The sequence below is a fragment of the Myxine glutinosa genome, chromosome 4 (assembly GCF_964187855.1).
Source record: "Myxine glutinosa chromosome 4, kmMyxGlut1.1, whole genome shotgun sequence".
Classification (NCBI taxonomy): domain Eukaryota; kingdom Metazoa; phylum Chordata; class Myxini; order Myxiniformes; family Myxinidae; genus Myxine; species Myxine glutinosa.
In genome coordinates, this window is record NC_136264.1 from 25752811 (window position 1) to 25777048 (window position 24238).

The 24238-nt window shown below is 42.7% G+C and overlaps 1 protein-coding gene across 2 annotated transcripts in view; it reads left to right on the plus strand.

Moving 5' to 3' along the window:
- The window catches only part of LOC137425824 (1-phosphatidylinositol 4,5-bisphosphate phosphodiesterase eta-2-like), a 368966-nt gene that overhangs the window by 199734 nt on the left and 144994 nt on the right, over nt 1–24238 (plus strand). Inside the window, exons 5-7 of one of the 2 annotated variants that reach the window (XM_078775526.1) lie at nt 6755–6925; nt 7914–8007; nt 11114–11317. In XM_078775526.1, coding sequence (XP_078631652.1) covers nt 6755–6925; nt 7914–8007; nt 11114–11317 — 469 coding nt within the window. Of the gene's footprint in view, nt 1–6754; nt 6926–7909; nt 8008–11113; nt 11318–24238 lie in introns of those variants that run through there. The other variant, XM_078775527.1, reaches the window with a different exon arrangement.

Here is a 24238-nt window from a genome sequence, read left to right on the forward strand (position 1 = left end):
TCATCTCCTCTTCCTGTTCCGGCTGGAGTTCCCCAAGGCAGTGTTCTGGGCCCCGTGCTTTTTCTGGTCTTCATCAGTGATCTCTCTGACTCTCTTGAAAATCCTCTCTATCTCTTTGCTGATGACTCCACTCTCTGCCGCTCCATGCCTCTTCCCTCAGATCGGCAGTCTGCAGCCTCCTCACTCTCTGAAGACTTGGACAAAATCACAGACTGGTCAAACAAGTGGAACATGTCTTTCAATCCTGACAAATCTCACACTCTTACTATGTCTCTCCGAAAAGATCGACTGGACAACCCTCCCATCTACTTTCTCAACAATCCTCTCCAAGAAGTTCTGTCGCTCAAGCTTTTGGGTCTCACTATCTGCCATGATCTTTCTTGGGAAAACCACATTTCCAAGCTGGCCTCCAAAGCCAGTCGCCGACTGGGCATCCTCCGTCGTGCGAAGTCCTTCCTCGGCACACCTGAGCTCCTCACCACATACAAGGCTTTCATCCGCAGCTCAATGGAATACTGTTCTCCCCTATGGGCCGGTGCTCCTGCCTCACACCTAGCTCGGCTTCACGCTGTTGAAACCAAAGCTTTCAGAATTATTGGAATCTCCCGCGATGAAGCTATCTCTGAGGGCCTTTCACTCACTCACCGCAGGCAGGTAGGTGGTCTTTCTGTCTTCTACCGACTCCTCTCCGGCCTTGCACCCCCAGCTCTCTCTGTGCTCTGTCCCCCAAATATTCCTACAGGTCGCACAAGATCTGCCAGCAACCCTCTGATGGTTAAACTGCCGAAATCTTGGCTCTCTGCTCACCTTCACTCTTTCATTCCTCTTTTCTCCCGCCTCTGGAACAAACTCCCTCACTCCCTTCAATCCCACTCCTCCCTCCAGGTCTTTAAAACAGCTGTTCACCACCATCTCTTATCTTCCCCCATCCAAAACCTTGATCTTTTCTACCCCCGCTAATTCACCCCAGATCCACCTTGTTTGAAATTCCAACTTCTTTCCTGGAAGTCCTGGCAGTGTCCATATGTTTTATACCTCTCCCACCGCCCCCTTCCCTTGCCCCCCCCCCCAAAGCCCTCGCCCTCTCTCAGATCTCTCGATGTCTCCATGTCTCTCGGTCCCTGCTCTCAAATGTTGTGTTTGTGTCCTTCCCCCTCTCTCCCCATCTTGTCTACCGCTCCCGATGTTATATGTTTTTTGTGTCGGTTTGTCTTTCTGTGTGATTAATGTTCGCTCTTTCACGAGCGTCGATCTTGTATACAAAAAAAAAGAAGAAAAAAAAGAAAAAAGGTCAAAGGTCGTCCCCTAGTTAGTCCACATCGCCACACGTAGGCCACCATAGGACTCTCTATAGTTATTTCAGTAATATGTGTTTCAGGTAAGGCTGTGTTTCCAATAGTTGAATGATGGTGAATTAGAGGAATTTATCTGTCTGTCACCATTTTTCTCAGAGATGGCTCAACGGATCTTAGTCAAATTTTCAGAGTTTCATCAGTGTGTGTTGGGGAGTGTTTTGGGCAAAAAAAGAATTTTTTGAAAATTTTGAATTTTGTTTTATTTTATTTACTTTTTAAGAATCACTATGGTGCCTGAGCAAGCTATGTGAAAGGTAATATTAAATTATCCCCGATTAGTGTGTGTGTAATATTATAACATTATATGTAAATTTTCCTTAGTGGGTGTAGGGAAGTGTTTTAGGCACGCACAAAAAAATAGAAAAAACAAACAAATTTGATTTCTTAAAAATGCCAACAGGATTACAACGTCACCGGGCAATGTCAGGTACTCCTGCCATTGCGCTATGAATACCAACCTATGTTTGCTTGTCCGTGCTCTAACTTTTATAAATGCTGACCATCACGCAAGGAAGCAGGTATATTTTAAAGTATTTGGTAAGACTAGACTTGGGTTAAGTTCAAACCGCCGACCTCCCAGACTCAGAGTGAACGCTCTATCCATTACCCTACCGAGTCTGATTAAAAAACAAATTGCTTATTTATTCATGGAAGAAGTTTATTTATGCCAGGGTTACAAAAGCCTTAATGTTTGTTACTTGGCTCTGCAATGCGTGTCCGTGTGGTGTGGTAATTAGTTCACCGTAAAAGTTGCTGAGGTGTGTACGTACTTTGGTTTGTAGTGAAGAGTCGTGCAAACCAGGATGTTGTCAGTAGCTAAACTTGGTGTTGCTGTTGTTGTCGTTAATTATCATTCTTACAGTTGGCTGTGCTGATCTATTAAAGCTGCAGATCTCAGAATTTGACTTTAATAGCACTCTGTGGCAGTTACTTACTTTCCAAGCATTTGTGAATGAAATTCCGTTTTTCATGAGCTGCTTATACTTGTTGAAGTACAGGTAATTGTGTTTCTTAGACTAAGACTACTTAGTTAAACCATTGGATCATCTTGGTCTAATTGGAAAGCAAAATATTATGTCATTTTGTTTGGATGTTGAATATTGGACGTCAAAATAAATATCAAAAACACGAGACCGACACTCTTCGACGTCACGACGTATATGCCTCCGCCCACATTATTACATCATTATAATACTTGTACCAAGCTTGATTTAAATACATTCAGCTGTTCTCAAGTTACCACATTTTTACCTCGTATGACCTCTGACTTTTGACCTCTTGACCCCAAAATTTAAACAATTCATGTTTACATCATTATACATACCTGTACCAAGATTTAATTTAAATCCTTTCAGCTCTTCACAAGTTACCACATTTTTACCTGACATGACCTCTGACCTTTGGCCTTTGACCTCGGGACCCTAATATCTAATCATATCATCTTTACATCATCATACACAATTTTACCAAATTTGGTCAGAATCCCATCACTGGTTCGCAAGTTATCGCGGTGACCGGATTTTTACCTAACATGACCTCCGACCTTTGGCCTTTGACCTTGTGACCCCAAAAGCTAATCACTATACATACTTGCACCAAGTTTGACTAAGATCCCTTCAGCCGTTCCCCCTACCCACGAAAAAAGGGGACACATCAAATTCTGATTAAAATTGATGATTTTTCATATAAAAATTGATGATTTTAGAAATTTAACCTTGAATTGACCTTTGATATTGTGACCTCAAAAAGAGTTGCTTTTCCAATTCAGTGATGCACTATGCAATTGCTGTTTAATTTCCAAGGTAATAGGATTAAAATTGATGATTTTTCATATAAAAATGGATGATTTTAGAAATTTAACCTTGAATTGACCTTTAATATTGAACCTAGCAGGAGCTATCACTCCTGACACAAGTTCAGGCCCAAGTTGGCCGTCCGCGATGCCACCACTAAAGCGCGACACACAACACCTCCCCCTAGTGGTCCTCAATATTTTCCATCCCAGGCTTGAGAAACCACCTCGGACCCCCGGGAGGTCTTAACCTCCACCAGGGTCCGTTAACCCCGTCGGCCCGAGCCACCTGCTTGGACAGCGGCCCGATGGACAAGGGACTCCACCAGACCCCCCATGGGGCCCAGGTCGTACCGTGACACCCATGGCTGGACCCCACGTCCAAATCTCGCCAGCACAGCCTCTCAGCTGGCTGGCATTCCCAAATTTCGAAAGGGGCAAATTTTGCCTGAGGCCATCCTCAATGACCTCCCCTGGTCCACGTTCCGCAGCCTGGGGACCAACTCCCTCCATGCCTGCTCCAAATCACATTCCCATTTCCATTTAATTTTAAATTTCCTTTTAACAATTTGTATCTCCCGTCCCAAACCGCAGCTGCAGGTAACAACTCCCTCAGGGTGTTCTGCCCCTCCTTGCAGCTGGTCCAAATTCCCTACAGGCACCAAGTCTCCTGAGGCTCGATCTCCCGATCCTCCAATGTCCAAATCCAGCCCGGAGCCAACACACTCCCCCAACTGGTCATTCAATTTTGGAGCCTCTGTTGCCAAATTGCAGTGTATGGTGAGGGTCCCCTCGGTCACTTCAACCACGTCCTCGGACCGACTCACCTCATCCCCCAAACTCCTTTGGGCCTGATCAACCCCCACCTCTATGGGACTGTCCCAGGTCTCCAGCCGCTGGGTCGCATCATGCTCATCATCATCCCCCATCAATTCTGGCTCCATCAGGCATTCCCCAATAAATACCCGGTCCGGCTCCATCACACGGACCCCCAATAACTCTACCCCCTGTTGCACTGCACAACCGCCCTTGTGCTGCACCATTCCGAATTCATCTCCAGTTTGGAGTGTTGTGACATCCACCCGGCCCCGATAAACCTCCAGGCCACGATGTGGGAAACATCCTCCATTTACCTCTTGGCACTCCCCATTCACCTGTGGACACTCCACGTTCACCTGTGCGCATTCCCCATTCACCTGTGGGCACTCCACGTTCACCTGTGGACACGCCCCATTTACCTCTTCACATGCCGCAATCAAATTTTCCCCATTTAAATTTCTACCTTCCCTTCCTTCCCACTGTGATTCCAATTTTTCCATTCCCGTTGCAATTCCCTGCTCGTGAGCCCCATCGGCACCATTCTTTCGTTCTTCCTCCAACTCACTCGTCCCGGCATCCATTTTGTTAATTATTCGCCTCATGTCTCCCTTCAATTCGCATTTCATTCCCCTCATTTCGTTTATCATTTGCTCCTGCTCCCTCAGAGCATTTAATAAAGCTACTATGGTCTGGAGAGTTATAGGACCCGTCTCTGTGGCGGGGGAAGTTCCATCGCTATTCTCAACCCCAACTACTTCCGACTCACTCCCAAGGCTTCCCGCATCTTCCATCCTCCTTTCCTCCATATTTCCCACCTCCTCCATCTGTAAAGAAGGGGTCGCTTTCCTGCGCGGCTTTTACAAGGAATAAAATTTAAAATTTTAACTGACGTGCTGTTCGCGTCCCGCGCACCGATCGATTATTCAAATTGATCGCCTCCGACTAAAAAAAATTTGTTTCCAGATTCTCCACTCTTGACACCAATTTTTTTTTTTCAGGGTTCTATCCCACTCCTGACACCAGTTGTCGCACGGACCCTACAGGTTAAGACCAGGGACCGTGGATGGACCAAAACGGACTTACTTGAGGCGACGACCAAACACGGATTGTGCTATAAAACGCGGGAAGAAAAGAAGGGAAGAGGAAGAAGCGGGAGCGCGTAACTGTGGAAGGGGAACGAACTCAAACGGGCACAAGATTTGTAGGGAATGGAAAATAATACAAGGGTTTATTAAAATAAAAGGTAGGGACAGGTAAACGCGATACTAATTCCAATTCTAAATTGGGATCCCACACACCAGACTGCAGATACGAGACGAGGGAATGAGTTACCAAAGAAACACGTTCGTCGTGTATTTGTGAAATGGTGCGTACTTATCTGTCTTGTCGTCTTGCGTCTCCAAGCTCCAAAGCACCGAGCACCGAGCACCGCTCATCCAACGCCCTAAAAGCACCATGCGGCCCAAAGCACTGCCAGCGATCTCCACACGAGGTCCACCGTGAGGAGAGACAGGAGACACAGGAGAGAGAACAGCGTCTTGACGAGGAAAGCCACAGGAAAGAATGAGACTGCACCGCTAAGAGCCAAGTCCAAGTGAGCTCTTGCTCCGAGCCAAGCGCGTCCTTTTTTTATAACCTTCCCGGTGACGTCAATCTTGGCGCATTCCCCAATCAGCGTCGCGTAGCTTCCCGCCAGCCACCGAACCTTCTAGCGCCTTCCCTCCAATGAACAACCTCCTTCTTAGTTGCGTCTTTGCGCCTCCCGCAGTGGTTCGCTGGAGGTTCGTGCCTACCGCGCTGACCAATCACAGGCCTCCTGGGCATGTTGCTATGCAAGTTCGTGATGCGACCGGCAGCAGCCATCATCGGCGGTGTCCTGGCCTGGTTTCCTGTCCGTTTTCTTCCAAAGTCATTGTCAGGGAAGGGAATTTAATTACTGTGTGCACTACAGAGCCTATCTAAGTGTTTATATGGGTATGCATTGCCATAAGGGACAAAGGTTTGGCTACCAGGTTTGACACACAGGGGTTTATCTTAATCCCTACACTATCTACCACCCGAACATCCTGGTATGCTCACAGGTATACTCTTACCCGACAACCCGCCTAGAACACAGAACTTATTACAGGGTTGATTCCCTACCGCGACAGTCGAATACCAACCTATACAGATCTACCTGGCTCTAGATATTCCTTTACCCCACCGACATAACAATATTTTGACCTCAAAAAGAGTTGCTTTTCCAATTCAGTGATGCACGATGCAATTGCTGTTTAACTTCCAAGTTAATAGGATGAAAATTGATGATTTTTCAGATAAAAATTTATGATTTTAGAAGTTTGAACTTGAGTTGGCCTTTGACCTTTTGACTTCAAAAATAGTTGCTTTTCCAATTCACTGAGGCACTGTGCAATTGCTGGTTAATTTTCAAGCCTATCGGATTTAAAATGACAATTTCAGAAATTTGACCTCAAAATGACCTTTGACCTCAAGATGACCTTTAACCTCAAAATCAATAGGCCTCTCAGTTGTGACTACTTCTACAACTTGGTAAAGTTTCATGACAAAGTTGCATGAATGGCTGTGATAGATTGTTGGCGTAAGCGTCTCTCGGGACCTCGCAATGCCAATACGCTCTCTCTCTCTCTCTCTCTCGATATCTCTCTCTCTCACCCTCTCTCTTTCTCTCTCTCTCTCTCTCTCTCTCTCTCTCTCCCTCTCTCTCTCTCTCTCTCTCTCTCTCTCTCTCTCTCTCTCTCTATCTATCTATCTATCTATCTATCTGTAGGAGGCGGACACGGACACAGTGCAGGGAAGACTGAATTTTGAAGAATTTTGCACCCTTTACAAGCGCATCTCAACACGACGGGATCTATACTTGCTCCTATTCCGCTACAGCAACCGACAGGAGCATCTGACCTTCAATCAGCTGAAATGTTTCATGCAGACTGAACAACAGGTGTGGGCCCACTGCTGCCTCTCTTAAATAACAACATCTATGACTTTTCATGGGATCTGCTCAAAAATATATGAGGATGCTATGAGGATAAGGATGTTTTGGGAATTTTATTTGAAAGAATACAATGGTTGGAGCTATTTGCCACATAAACGGTCACAAGATGCTGACGTTTTGGGTCTTCTTCTTCGGCGGAGCAATGGAGCTCTTTTGCTTAAGTGCATAAGTCTGTCAGTGTCTGTTCAACGATGGTAACTGTCCGTGTATTTGTCTGTCTGTCAGTGAGGCGTGAGCAAGATATCTCACAACGTTATTGTCGAATTCAGACGAAATTTGGAGGACAGGTTGGGTATATGAGAAGGATGAATTGATCCATCTTTGGTGAGAACCGGGATCCAGATACTATAATTTTTTAAGTGATTCTTCACCATTGAGAGAGATGGCCAAAAATTATATTATAACATGACGTTTCAAAAAGGTATTGTCGGATTCAGACGAAATTTGGTGGACAGGTTGGGTGTGTGACAAGGACAAATTGGTTTGACTTTGTTGAATATCCGAATGCGGATCCGGATACGAGAATTTTTAAAGTGATTCTTAACCTTTGAGCGATGCGGCCAAAAACAATGTATAGCAGGATACCTCAAAAAGTTGTCGACCGATTATGACAAAACTTGGTGGATGAGTAGGTTCGGTGACGAGAACAAGCCAATTCGATTTTGGTTCAGCCTGGCGGAGGTATACGCTCTTCTGAGTGCCGTTGTAGTATTCGTATGTGTTTATTCTCTCATGCTGCCAATGCAGACCGCCATTTTTGTGCTGGATTTTGCAAGTACATTTTTGTGAAAGCTTGGTGCAATTATTATTACCTCGATGTCGTGTAGATAAATATTCATTGGGTGTCACGTGTTCTTTGTGGTTAAAAAAAATAAAAACATCGATTCTTTGTCTTCTGTTCCTGCATCTGGCTGCTCGCATGTCTTGGAGGCAGATGAATGATGTCAGCGAAGAACAATGTCGAAGCATCGTGGACAACTTTGAGCCTTGCGAGGAGAACAAAGTGCATGGTGTCCTTGGCATAGATGGTAATTATTGACACTTAATGTTCAATCTTGAACGTCCAAGAATTAACTTCTCACTCTGAGGATGACTTGAGGACCACACAATTTAATTTGAAAGGTCATTGGTCTGCATCATTTCAGAGGTATAGGTTTTCTCAACGGTTTTTATATGCTTTTTGCATGCTGAATTTAGAAATGTATCTCATTTCGCTCAATCAGGTCAAGTTTTTGGAAATCAATCCAGGTCAAGGAAAAAAATAATCAAAATTTTTGTTTTTTTAATTAGCATTTTTAAAATTCAAAATCAGACTTACATTGACAGAAAATGTACAAACTGTATATAAAATGACGCACAAGTACCGTTAATGTGAAATCCAACATTAAAAAGACGAAGGAAAACAATTAATGCGGAATAAATGGCTTTCGCAAAGATTTTCGTCTGTGTGTCGCATCTGTAACATCTCTCTTGAGGCACCAACAGTAGTCTGCAAGCATGTTGACATCCCATCGGCCCTGGTACCTCTCTTCCATCACTCGAATATCCTGGTGAAACCGTTCTCCTCGCTCCTCGCTGACATCACCACAGTTTTCCGGAAAGTAGTCTAAATGCGAGCTGAGAAAATGCATCTTTATGGACATGCATGCACCAAGAGCCTGGAAGCTCTGCAGGAGCCCTTCCACAACACATTCATACTCTGGACTTCGGTGATTGCCCAGAAAGTTCGTCACAATGGATTTGAATGAGAGCCAGGCATTCCTCTCATTGCTCTCCATACTTTCGTCGCATTTAGGATCTTTCATAAGCTCCCTGATCTGAGGGCCATCAAAAATGCCTGCTTTCAGTTTGGCCTCACTTACGCCAGGAAATTTCTTGTTCAGGAAAGCGAAAGCTCGACCTTCTTTGTTCAGTGCTTTGACAAAATTCTTCATAAGTCCGAGCTTGGAAGTAGAATCTTCTGAGAATTCACAAGAGCGTGTGACACAACGTTGTGGGAACCTGGTTCCAGGCCAGATCTTTCTGGCCAGTTGTGTTGTACATAGTGATGCTTGTCTGTTCGGCTGTCCCACAGACAGAGAAAGCAGGGGTATTTGGTGTAGCCGCCTTGTAGACCCAGCACCATGGACACAACCTATAAATAAAAATAAAGAACACACATATTTGTTTTAAAATTTGTTATTCCAGTTTATTAAAAATATATATTTTAATCCATGTTAAGAATATTTCAATAAATAAAGTAGAAAAATATATGTAACTAGGTTGACACCAACATACCTTTAGGTCTCCGCAAATCATCCAATTGTGATCTTTGTACTTCAAAGCAGTTAGCAAATGCTCCATGTTACTATAGTTCTCAGTCATCTGTACCGAGTGACCCACCGGAACAGACGCGATCTTGTTGCCATTGAAGAGTAGTACTGCTTTCAAGCTTCTACTTGAGGAGTCGATGAAGAGCCGCCATTCTGTAGGATCATACGCTAAACCCATAGCTGCAATGAGGCCGGTGATGTTGCTACAGTAAACCAGAGAAACTTCATCATCCGAACTAAAATATTCTCGAAACTCTTCTTCACGGCTGCGGTACCAGGAGAATGTAGTTTCAGGAGCTAACAAACGATATTCACGAAGTCGTGACCCTAGCAACTGAGCAGATTCTTTGGACAAACACAAATCTCGTGTCAAATCGTTCAACTCCGCTTGGCTAAAGAGTTTGGGTTGACTTATCTCGCCCGTAGGTTGATATGTACCAGATATGTCACCATCTTCCATTTGTTCATCGGAATCGGACGCCGAATGTCTGCAATTTTCGCTGGAATTGGAATTCCTGGTCCATGAGGCACTGGTTTAATGGCAGATGGCACGTCTGGATACTTTAAGTGTTGCTTGTTTTTTCGATTTATGCCTAAAATGAAAGAGATAGACATACCGTCAAGGGGGTGACATGATATATAAAGTTAAACAATTTAGAATGTTTGGGAATTTATTAAACATAAAGTTAAACTCAAACAAAATTGATAAACTCACCTTGTAGGTTTGTCATATAGAAATAACAGTCATTAGTATGATCTCTTCCCTCCGTCCACACACCATTGGGATACCAAAAGGCAGACACTCAATCTTCTTGTGGCTCCAGCGCCGCAGACTCTCAACGCACGTTTTGCAGCATATGTGAGGGGCAAAGGCTTTGTCCTGGTCACCAAGTTTCATTCCAAAGTATGCGTGATAGCTTTTCCTTATAAAACGTGTGATGTTAGACTGCCGGTCTGGCATGGTCACTTTACCACAGATATAGCAGAACTTGTTTGGGTCATTCTTGCACTTTCGATTCATCATGAATCACAGTAATGTTATAGTAAGGAGGACATTACGCAGGACGTACTGCCGCTCATGTGCACCTAAGTGGACAGGAGACACCAGACTGAGCCACGCAGCTACTGGAGCGACTGAAGTTGGGTGTTGCCAGAAACAACGATTTATCTATATTTTTCTGAAATTGAAATGAAAGTAATTGAGAAAGCACTTTCTTCCACATTAAGTGTACTTGTGTGTCATTATATGTATAGTTTGTACATTTTCTGTCAATAAAAGTCTGATTTTGAATTTTAAAAATGCTAATTAAAAAAACAAAAATTTTGATTATTTTTTTTCCTTAAAATTGAGATAGCATAAAAACTTGACCTGATTGAGCGAAATTAGATACATTTCTGAATTCAGCATGCAAAAAACATATAAGAAACGTTGAGATAACCTAGACCTCTGAAAAAAATATTTCAAATGCAGCCCAGTATTAAACGATTTTACCTATTCTTTAAACACTTAATCAATTGTATGCGCCTGAAGGAGCATGATTTAATTATTTTACACTTCACCTTCCCCATCCTTCAGAGAGCACATGGCAACATTAGGTCAGAATTGATAACTCTGCTCATTTTTATGTGGCCATGGATAACAATTTTTCCTTTGACTATCTTACCAAGTCCCAAGTTTCCAACCACTCTTAGCTGACTCTGCTGACTTTTCCAACCACTCTTAGCTGCTGACTTAGTTCCTTCGCTCGTTTATTGAGCTATAAATCTGCTGATTCGTACCCTTTACTCTTATATGCGTTCTGCCCTCTTCCTGTGTCTTCAGGCTTTACAAATTACATGAGAAGCCCAGAGGGTGACATTTTCAATCAGAGCCACTTGAAGCAAAACCAGGATATGAATCAGCCTTTGTCACAGTATTTCATTGCCTCGTCTCACAACACCTACCTGACGGGGGACCAGTTGATGTCACAGTCTCGTGCTGAAATGTATGCCTGGGTCCTGCAGGCCGGTTGCCGCTGTGTGGAAGGTGGGTATTGAGAAAAAAGGAGGTTGTGATGGATTTTGGGTCGAAATTACATCTGCAGCTTTGTATTACATGCTCGATTTAGGGTAGAGAAAGGATTTATTTGAAAACAAAGAAACAACGGAGGCGCGTCCTGATTTAAAATGCAAGTCGGTAAAGAAAAATCTTGATTTTTGTGCAGTCTGGATCTTTAATTTGAGCAAAAGATTATTGCAAAGTTCCTTACAATTGGACTAAACGATGGTAATTCTCTGTTTATGTAAAAATAACGTAACTAAATCAAAAAGACATATCAGCTTCAGAACATGGGAACTTGTATCAGCTTGAGAACATGGTAACTTGTATCAGCTTGAGAAGAGGAAACTTGTATCAGCTTGAGAACATGGGGACAATTGTATCAGCTTGAGAACATGGGGACAATTGTATCAGCTTGAGAACATGGGGACAATTGTATCAGCTTGAGAACATGGGGACAATTGTATAAGCTTGAGAAGAGGAGACTTGTATCAGCTTGAGAACACGGAGACAATTGTATCAGCTTGAGAACATGTGGACAATTATATCAGCTTCAGAAGAGGACACCTGTATCACCTTGAGAAGAGGAGACTTTTATCAGCTTGAGAACATGGGGACAATTGTATCAGCTTGAGAACATGCGGACTTGTATCAGCTTGAGAACAGGAGATTTGTATCAGCTTGAGAACATGGGGACAATTGTATCATCTTCAGAACATGGGGACAATTGTATCAGCTTGGGAAGAGGAGATTTGTATCAGCTTGAGAACATGGGGACAATTGTATCAGCTTGTGAAGAGGAGAATTGTATCAGCTTGAGAACAGGAGACTTGTATCAGCTTGAGAACATGGGGACTTGTATCAGCTTGAGAACAGGAGACTTGTATCAGCTTGAGAACATGGGGACTTGTATGAGCTTGAGAACATGGAGACTTGTATGAGCTTGAGAACATGGAGAATTGCATGAGCTTGAGAACATGGAGACTTGTATGAGCTTGAGAACAGGAGACTTGTATCAGCTTGAGAACATGGGGACTTGTATGAGCTTGAGAACATGGAGACTTGTATCAGCTTGAGAACATGGAGACTTGTATGAGCTTGAGAACATGGAGACTTGTATCAGCTTGAGAACATGGAGACTTGTATGAGCTTGAGAACAGGAGACTTGTATCAGCTTGAGAACATGGAGGCTTGTATCAGCTTGAAAACAGGAGACCTGTATCAGCTTGAGAACAGGAGACTTGTATCAGCTTGAGAACAGGAGACTTGTATCAGTTTGAGAACATGGGGACTTTTATCAGCTTGAGAACATGCTGTCTTGTATCAGCTTGAGAACAGGAGACTTGTATCAGCTTGAGAACAGGAGACTTGTATCAGCTTGAGAACAGGAGACTTGTATGAGCTTGAGAACATGGGGACTTGTATCAGCTTGAGAACAGGAGACTTGTATCAGCTTGAGAACATGGGGACTTGTATCAGCTTGAGAACAGGAGACTTGTATCAGCTTGAGAACAGGAGACTTGTATCAGCTTGAGAACATGGGGACTTGTATCACCTTGAGAACAGGAGACTTGTATCAGCTTGAGAACAGGAGACTTGTATCAGCTTGAAAACAGGAGACTTGTATCAGCTTGAGAACATGGGGACTTGTATCAGCGAGAGAACAGGAGACTTGTATCAGCTTGAGAACAGGAGACTTGTATCAGCTGGAGAACAGGAGACTTGTATCAGCTTGAGAACATGGGGACTTGTATCAGCTTGAGAACAGGGGACTTGTATCAGCTTGAGAACATGGAGACTTGTATCAGCTTGAGAACATGGGGACTTGTATGAGCTTGAGAACATGAGACTTGTATCAGCTTGAGAACCTGGAGACTTGTATCAGCTTAAGAACATGGGGACTTGTATGAGCTTGAGACCATGGAGACTTGCATCAGCTTGAGAACATGGAGACTTGTATCAGCTTGAGAACATGGAGACTTGTATGAGCTTGAGAACAGGAGACTTGTATCAGCTTGAGAACATGGAGACTTATATCAGCTTGAAAACAGGAGACTTGTATAAGCTTGAGAACAGGAGACTTGTATCAGCTTGAGAACAGGAGACTTGTATCAGCTTGAGAACAGGAGACTTGTATGAGCTTGAGAACATGGGGACTTGTATCAGCTTGAGAACAGGAGACTTGTATCAGCTTGAGAACATGGGGACTTGTATCAGCTTGAGAACAGGAGACTTGTATCAGCTTGAGAACAGGAGACTTGTATCAGCTTGAGAACATGGGGACTTGTATCAGCTTGAGAACAGGAGACTTGTATCAGCTTGAGAACAGGAGACTTGTATCAGCTTGAAAACAGGAGACTTGTATCAGCTTGAGAACATGGGGACTTGTATCAGCGAGAGAACAGGAGACTTGTATCAGCTTGAGAACAGGAGACTTGTATCAGCTGGAGAACAGGAGACTTGTATCAGCTTGAGAACATGGGGACTTGTATCAGCTTGAGAACAGGGGACTTGTATCAGCTTGAGAACATGGAGACTTGTATCAGCTTGAGAACATGGGGACTTGTATGAGCTTGAGAACATGAGACTTGTATCAGCTTGAGAACCTGGAGACTTGTCTCAGCTTAAGAACATGGGGACTTGTATGAGCTTGAGACCATGGAGACTTGCATCAGCTTGAGAACATGGAGACTTGTATCAGCTTGAGAACATGGAGACTTGTATGAGCTTGAGAACAGGAGACTTGTATCAGCTTGAGAACATGGAGACTTATATCAGCTTGAAAACAGGAGACTTGTATAAGCTTGAGAACAGGAGACTTGTATCAGCTTGAGAACAGGAGACTTGTATCAGCTTGAGAACATGGGGACTTGTATCAGCTTGAGAACAGGAGACTTGTATCAGCTTGAGAACAGGACCCTTGTATCAGCTTGAGAACATGGGGACTTGTATCAGCTTGAGAACAGGAGACTTGTATCAGCTTGAGAACAGGAGACTTGTATCAGCTTGAGAACAGGAGACTTGTATCAGCTTGAGAACATGGAGACTTGTATCAGCTTGAGAACAGGAGACTTGTATCAGCTTGAGAACAGGAGACTTGTATCAGCTTGAGAACATGGAGACTTGTATCAGCTTGAGAACATGGAGACTTGTATCAGCTTGAGAACAGGAGACTTGTATCAGCTTGAGAACATGGAGACTTGTATCAGCTTGAGAACAGGAGACTTGTATCAGCTTGAGAACAGGAGACTTGTATCAGCTTGAGAACATGGAGACTTGTATCAGCTTGAGAACAGGAGACTTGTATCAGCTTGAGAACAGGAGACTTGTATCAGCTTGAGAACATGTGAGGCTCTGCAGCACGTTTAGATCGTGGATGGATAATGTATCTTGTGACTACAAAGCATTACAGTGACACCCAGGTAATTGCAGCCATGCTGTGTCCAGTTGTCTCATCGGAAAAGCCCTTTCCGACCAGCTCCACCCCCTCTCGCTCCCCACCTTGGGATGTCCTCTGCTGATCCCTAACGGACTAAGAATGTTCCGCAGATATTGACGAGTTGCCAAAATGATTCTGACTCACGAAGTAATTAACATTGCACGTTATACACATTGCTCGTGCTTGAGTGCTGTACACGATTTGCTTTAATTATCGTTATGTCAACACAATTTATCAGCCACAAGAGAACTACATGTAAGAGCTTTACGGTGGTGCGTTGGCCATAACATCCCAACCATTACATTGTGAAATCCGAGTTCATTATTCCTCTGGTGTTCCACCTGACACTTGATTCACTTCGTGGACATAACACAGATAAACTTGATGCTTCATGTATGTTCTGTTGTTTGCATGATAACCATTGCTTGTTAAAAAAATGGAAATGACTTCCTCGGTAATGGTATATGCAGATGGCTTCGGATTAGAGAGTTACAAAAGATGATTAGTTTTTCATGTTCCACCGTCACATGATTTTTATTAATCCAGTGGGAACGCTCATCTTGGATTTAAGAAGAATTTGATTGATGTCATTTGATAACGCTTGTATCTATGATGTGGGTCCAGAGGAGGGTGCTCCATAATGAGGCTGTCAATTCGGGATAAGGTAAAAGGAGGTATTTTCTGCAGCAAAGGTTGTAATTGTTAAGCTATATAACATACTTCCTATAAATGTATGCATACTTTTTATATACACTACATACACTATTTATATACACAAACTTTTTATATATACACACTTTTTATGTACGCATACTTTTTATATACACATACTTTTTATATACACATACTTTTTATATATACACACTTTTTATGTACGCATACTTTTTATATACACATACTTTTTATATACACATACTTTACTTTTTATATGCACAGGCTTTTTATATACACACATTTTTTATATACACATACGTTTTATACACACATACTTTGTATATACACACAGTTGTTATACACACACTTTTTATATACACACTCTTTTTATATACACACACTTTTTATATGTACATACTTTTTTATATAAACATACTTTTTATATGTACATTCTTTATGTATACACATAATTTTTATATCTTACTATAATTCACCAAATGTCCGTCTGTCTGTCTGTCTGTTCGAAGGTACCGTAAAAACTGCTGAACCGATCGCAAAGATATTTTGGGTGGATAATCCTGGGATCTCCAGGAGTAAAATAGGCTATTTAGTTTTCCCAATTTCAGCTTTAGTCTCCAGCATTCTCAGGTTTGGACTCCCGCATAACATTCGCGTTCGCATAACGTTCATTGTTCTCATTGTGACGATGTTGCTTTCCCGGGTGCCGCGCGATCGGTGCAGCCGTTTGTGCGGCACCCGGGAAAGCAACATGTCTCTATCGATCGCTAACAGATCGCTGTCTCCATCGATTTTGCCAAGGCCGTAACAGCTACCGGCTCAAAATCCTTTATCTGTTGATTTGGTACAGTTACACGTATTGGTAATTTGGTACACGTATCGGGAGTACATACGACATAGCGATTGTGAACACGATTATCCATCACGATTCACGATCACGATCATCACGATCATAGTGTATCGATCACGATTTGAAACACGATGGAATAATATTTACCGATATGAACAGTGATGTGGCTTTTATTGAAATTCTAAGGATACTGTTTAGATTTTGATGATTTGTGTGTGATATGATTTAACGGATGTTTATATGAATCGTTTAAAATAAAAAAACCTTCAATTTCTGATATTTTGCCTTTTCATTTGGGCCTCCCAATTGAAGCCCCGCCCATAGGGCGGGTACCGTTGCTAGTACACATAATTTTTACATACACTACACACACTTTTTATGTACACGTACTTTTTATAGACACATACTTTTTAAATATACATACTTTTTATATACACATACTTTTTATATACACATACTTTTTATATATACATACTTTTTATATACACACACTTTGTATATGCACATACTTTTTATATACACACACTTTTTATTTATACATACTTTATATATAAACATACTTTATATATACACATACTTTTTATTTATACATACTTTATATATAAACATACTTTATATATACACATACTTTTTATATACACATACTTTTTATATACACACTTTTTATGTACACTTTTTTTTTTCTTGTATACATAATCGAGGCTCGTGAAAGAGCTAACATTTATCACACAAACAAATCAAACAGACAAAGAACCAAAGTATATAAAAAGGGGAGCGGTAGACAAGATGGGGAGAGAAGGGGAAGCACATAAACACAACATTTGTGATGGACATCGGGAATGTGTGGGAGGGAGAGGACTTGGGGGGAGGCGGCGTGGGAAGGGGGGGGGGGGGGGTGGGAGAAGTATAAACGCAAGGACACCAAGGACTTCCAGGAATTAAGTTGGTATTTCAAAAAAGAGGATTTGGGGTGAAATTAGCGGGGGTAGAAAAGATCAAGGTTTTGGATGGGGGAAGATAAGAAATGGTGGTGAACAGCTGTTTTAAAGACCTGGAGGGAGGAGTGGGATTGAAGGGAGTGGGCGAGTTTTTTCCAGAGGTGGGAGAAAAGAGGAATGAAAGAGTGAAGGTGAGCAGAGAGTCTTGATTTTGGCAGTTTAACCATAAGAGGGTTGTAGGCAGATCTTGTGCGACCTTTAGGAATATTTGGGGGACAGAGCCCAGAGAGAGCTGGAGGAGCAAGGCCGGAGAGGAGTCAGTAGAAGACAGAAAGACCACCAACCTGCCTGCGGTGAGTAAGTGAAAGGCCCTTGGAGTTAGCTTCATCACGGGAGATTCCAATGATTCTGAACGCTTTGGTTTCAACAGCATGAAGACGAGCTAGGTGTGAGGCAGGAGCACCAGCCCAGAGGGGAGAGCAGTATTCCATTGAGCTGCGGATGAAAGCCTTGTATGTGGTGAGGAGCTCAGGTGTGCCAAGGAAGGGCTTCGCACGACAGAGGATGCCCAGTTGGCGACTGGCTTTGGAGGCCAGATTTGAAATGTGGTTTTCCCAGGAAAGATCATGGCAGATAGTGAGACCCAAAAGCTTGAGTGACAGAACTTCTTGGAGAGGATTATTCAGAAAGTGGATGGGAGGGTTGTCCAGTCAGTCTTTTCGGAGAGACATCGTAAGAGTGTGAGATTTGTCAGGATTGAAAGACATGTTCCATTTGTTGGCCCAGTCAGTGATTTTGTCCAGGTCTGCAGAGAGTGAGGAGGCTGCAGACTGCCGATCTGAGGGATGAGGAATGGAGCGGCAGAGAGTGGAGTCATCAGCAAAGAGATAGAGAGGATTTTCAAGAGAGTCGGAGAGATCATTGATGAAGACCAGAAAAAGCACAGGGCCCAGAACACTGCCTTGGGGAACTCCAGCCTGAACAGGAAGAGGAGATGAGAGAAACCCATTCAGGGCCACACGTTGACTACGACTAGAGAGGAAGTCCGCCAGCCATGCGTGGAGATTTCCATGGATACCAAAGGAGGAGAGTTTGGTGAGCAGAGTGGTATACTTTTTATATACACATACTTTTTATATACATACTTTATATATACACATACTTTATATATACACATACTTTTTATATACACACACTTTTTATGTTCATATACTTTTTATATACACATACTTTTTATATACATACTTTATATATACACATACTTTTTATAAACACATACTTTTTATATATACATACTTTACTTTTTATATACACACACTTTTTATATACACTCACTTTTTATATACACACTTTTTTTAGACATACTTTTTATATCAACATACTTTTTATATACACACACTTTTTTATGCACACTTTTTATATGCACACTTTTTATATACACACTTTTTATATACACATACTTTTTATATACACACTTTTTACATACACACACTTTTTATATACACAGATAATTTTTATACCTACATAATTATTATATAACACATACTTTTTATATATACATACTTTTTATATACACATTTTTTATACAATACATACTTTTCATATATACACACACTTTTTATATACACACATACTTTTTATATATACATACATTTTATTGATACATACTTTTTATATAACACATACTTTTTATATACTCACACTGTACTTTTTACATACACATATGTTTTATACACACATACTTTTTTATCCACATTTTTAATTTATACATACTTTTTATATATGCATACTTTTTATACACACATACTGTTTATATACACATTTTTTATATCCATACTTTTAATATACACATCCTTTTTAAATACACTACATACACTTTTTATATACACAAACTTTTTATATACACATACTTTTTATATACACATGCTTTACTTTTTACATACTTTACTTTTTATATACACACACTTTTTATACACACACTTTTTATGTCCACATCCTTTTTATATGCACATACTTTTTATATACACATACTTTACTTTTTATACACACTTTACTTTTTATATACACACACTTTTTATATACACATACATTTTATATTAACATACTTTTTCTATACACACTTTTTATAAACGCATACTTTTTATATACACATACTTTTTATATGAATGATCGTTTTGAGGCCATTTTCCCCCGCTAAAGCGGGGGTTAGCCTTGCGGGCCCCATGACAATCATGGTTCCCTGTTTGAGGCAATGTTTTTATGGCCGGATGCCCTTTCTGACGCCAACCCTTGGTCACGCTCTTACGATGCGCAGGGATACGGTGTACCTATTCTAAATCGGGGTACACACCGTGATCATTCATCCCAGCAAGCTGGTACTCAATTTACCAACCTCGGAAGGATGGCAAGCTGAGTCAACCCCCCCTGGCGTTAATTCAGCGATCGACCGGGATTCGAACCCAGGATCCTAGGATCCCAAGCCGGCACCCTAACCGCTAAGCCAACAACAGGCATATATATACATACACATATATATATATATATACATAAACTGTGTATAGTTTTTATATACACATACTTTTTATATACACTATATACACTTTTTATATACACACTTTTTATGTACACATACTTTTTATATACACATACTTTTTATATATACATACTTTACTTTTTATATAAACACACTTTTTATATACACACACTTTTTATAGACATACTTTTTATATAAACATACTTTTTATATACACACACTTTTTATATGCACACTTTTTATTTACACACTTTTTATATACACATACATTTTATATACAGACACTTTTTATATACACACACTTTTTATATACACAGATAATTTTTATACATACATACTTTTTATGTATATATACTTTTTATATATACATACTTTTTATATATACATACTTTTTATATACACATACATTTTATATACGCATACTTTTTATACACACACACTTTTTATATACACAGATAATTTTTATACATACATACTTTTTATGTATATATACTTTTTATCTATACATACTTTTAATATGCACATACTTTTTATATATGCATACTTTTTATATACATTACATACACTTTTTATATACACACTTTTTATGTACACATACTTTTTATATACACATACTTTTTATATGCACATGTAGGAGTTGCGGACAACGAGAGGGCGAGACACTTCTTGACTTGTTCAAAGCTCCTTTATTCCAACAGAACTGAACTCATACCGGAACTCACGCATCTTTTATAACACAAATCACTCTTAAGGGGGCGTGGCTCCAACTACCGAGCGCACGCCACGCCCATACCATCAATAGCCCCACTGGTCCCGTGTCTGTGGATTATGTCTCAATGGGGTAACCCCCACATGCGCCCCCCTCCCCCCCCCCCCCCCCCCAGAATTCACTCGCACGGGCAGTGTCAGTTTTCAGGGGGCCTTAACCACCCGGCCGAAACGACCCCCGATGACCCGAGCAGGGACTGTTAGCGGCTTGGCGGTAGGCGGGCCAGCCGGGGGCTTACCCGACGGGAGACGGCCCCGCCGTGGGGGTTGAGCCAACCAAGGGGGCTGGTCTAGGTCCAAGTGAGCCGGCTTGAGGCGGTCCACCGAAAGGTGGTCCAGTTTGCCGCCGATGTCGACCACGAAGGACTTGTCCCCGGCCTCCAGAATGCGGAAAGGCCCATCGTAAGGCACCAGGTCCACGTTAACCTGGTCAAACCGTCGCTCGGGCACTGTGAATGGCGCCAATGGGGCCTGGGTATGGCGATGCACCTTCGAGCGTTGACACTCGACGCAGGTGTTGGCCCAGTCGCGCACATCCTTCTTGAGCACGTGCCAAACGAACTTCGCCGCCACCAACTTTTGTGACGCCGTCCTGCCCGGGTGAGAAAGACCGTGGACGGCATCGAACACCAGCTGTCTCCAGGTGGTGGGTACGACGGGGTGAGGCTGTCCCAAAGATACGTCGCACAGTAGCATGGTGCCCATGTCCTCGAACGGCACGTCAGACAGTTGAAGCCCCGTGACCGCCGCCCTGCAGGCCTGGACATCCGGGTCGGAGATCTGATCGGCCGCCATGTGGGCGCAGTCGATGCCAAGGTGAACCGCACCAGCTATGGACCGGGAGAGACAATCGGCGACCGTGTTGTCCTTCCCAGCAACATGTTGGATGTCCGTCGTGAACTCGGAAACGAAGGAGAGCTGGCGTTGTTGGCGGGCAGACCATGGCTCCAAGACCTTGGCCATGGCAAAAACCAGGGGCTTGTGGTCCACATACGCTGTGAACGGGCGGGCTTCCAACAGGTAACGGAAGTGTCGGACAGATAGGTAGAGGCCTAGGAGCTCACGATCGAAGGTATTTCGATTTAATAATAATAATAATATACAATAATAATTGGTAATATTGGTAATACAATCCAATTATTAGGATTGTATTTAAGACTTGTCTTCCTCTCTAGTGTAGAGTGAGACATATGTTGTGGAGTTTCATGATGTGAAGTATTAATTGTCTCCGAAACTGTTCAAATCCAAACACTGGAACTGTATATTGTAACATGCATAGGAGTAAGGGGAACGTTGATTTGTCTCCGCGGAACCGGCTCAGAGCCTGCGTGTGTTGCCGAGTTGAGCTGATGCAGAGCCCCTGCGAGTTAGGACCGAGGGACGGCTCACACATTGTTGAATCACCCTGCCTGTGAAACATCGGGATGACAGTTTATAATGGGGTCAGGATTCAAACCCAAGCTAGACCCCTGCCTGTCTGTTTGTCTGTGAGCAGGACATCTCGAAAAGTTGTTACCAGACTTGACCAGAATAAAAATGGTTTTGTGATAAATAAATAAATGGTGTTTGGTTGTGATGAAAGTTATTATGGTTCTGGGGGCATTATGTCTGATGAACTGCCCTGAAGGCAGCACTCACGAGGAGTGTACTTTGAGTTGCACACGGGTTGTCCAGGTTATTACTATGAGTCAAGTACTACCGGCCTTGGGATGTCTAGACAGGTGTGCCTGCAGGGGAAATTGCGGCGGCCTGCGGTTTGATTCTCACGTATTGTGGGGTTCTCACACATGGTCATGTTTGTATATGATGCTAGTGATGGTGCTATATGATGTGTATATGTACATGTATGTGATATGGAGTATGTTTACATGAAACTGAAACGGCTTGGGGAGTTGTTGGAGTGCCAGGATGAGTTCTGGCTGATGTTGGATCAATCAATTGTCAAATATGGTCATATACTGTTGGGTATATGTCGTGGCTTGTTGGTCTTGTCAACATGCTGCCGAGGTAGAGTGATAGACGTTGGAGTGCAGAGTTGTGGGCTGTTGGACAAGACCACCCCCCCCCCCTGCACAAGACATTTTGAGACAGTTTGAGATTTCTACCCTATAAGATTGAAATTGAGGTACCTAAACAGGTGCATTGTAAACCTAGGGTGGGCAAAGTGACCTGAGAGTGATATGTGTTGGTTGTTGACATCATGAATAAAATCACATATGCTGTTGGCACCTTGTGTGATTTTGTCAGGGAACACGTTGCTTGGGTTCTCTGTGGGGGGGGGGGGGGGGGGAGGCTTTTCTGGTGGCTGGTGTTGCTGAGTATGTGGGCAGCCGTGTTGGTCGGCCATAATTGTCAACTGCAGGATGATCCATGTCTGGGTATCGCCTGTATGGTGTATGTGCGAGGTGGATGAGCCACCTGTTGTGGTCACCTGCTGTGAATTGTTGTGCAACATTTGGAATGTCCCCTATTCATAATTTGCACAAAAGCAAATGAACATACAATGATGGGACGAATTGATTTGTAAGTGTTTTGTGTGAGCATTTTTATGTACAAGTCCATGGAGATACCAGCGAAGGAGTGGCCACGAGATCAACCTGAGGGGAAGGGGAGCATGGAGGTACTTGGCTATAGTTTGTGATTCAACTGCCCCGCTTCATAGGGAGGGGCCTGGCCCACCCCATTGCACGTGTGAGTTCCCTTGACGGAAGGGGGGTCCTTCACTTGCCTCTACGGGGTACAAGGTGGATCGCGAATAATGGACAAGTACTATGAAATCCCTAGTGGCACACAGGTGATAATAAAAATCTCTTCTTTTTGAGATGTTTATTAAAGGGGGGATTGAAGAAGATTTCATAGATTCCCTATCCTGATGGTGGCAGCAGCGTCACACTGTGACGTATTTCCATCCGGCGTCTGGTTGTCTAGTGTTGAGAAAACTGTTGACAATATCCCATGTTTGACCTTGCAAAACATTCTTTCCCTATGAGGCTCAGCCTGCCTTGTACAATTTCTCTTCGAGGCGGCAGTCTGTGACATTGTGGAGGGATGAACTTGGGACGTTGTGTTGAGTTATTTTGATCTTTCAGGAAAGTATATTAAGCCGACTACAGGTTTTGGCTCGCTGCGATGTTGGGGCTGGCTGTGGACACCAACATCTCCCATGCATTTATTATTATCCATAATAAGCCTCTTGTACACTGTCCGAGTTTAACAGGTACTTATTAAACCCACGACATGGGTAGGTGCTCCGAATGTCGTGTAGAAACCTTGATGTAAATAAGTCAGCTCCATGTGTTCAGATTTAGTATGTCTTCGTCCCCATCGGAGCAGTGGGTTATGTTAATTAGCTCAGGCATTATGGGTAATTTATCCCCAGTATGTTGTTACCTCTGTATTTTATTCCTATGTCCCTTTTGGCACCACACCATAGACACTAGCCAAAATCGCCCATTAACAACCCTAATTAATAAAACCACTGGAAGTCAGGCTTGAAGCAATGCCGCTGACAATCCTGACTTTGGAAGCACACGGGACGAAAGATCTGTGAGGCCACGCCCTGAGGAGCCGTGATTGGACGGGATTTGATTGACAGAAAGGACGGATAAGATGGAACTCGCTGATAGGGTCAGGACGGAGATGTGTTGAGATGACGTCAGAGCCCGAGGAACAAAAGACTGTGTTCCTGACATTTTGTCCTCTTACGCGT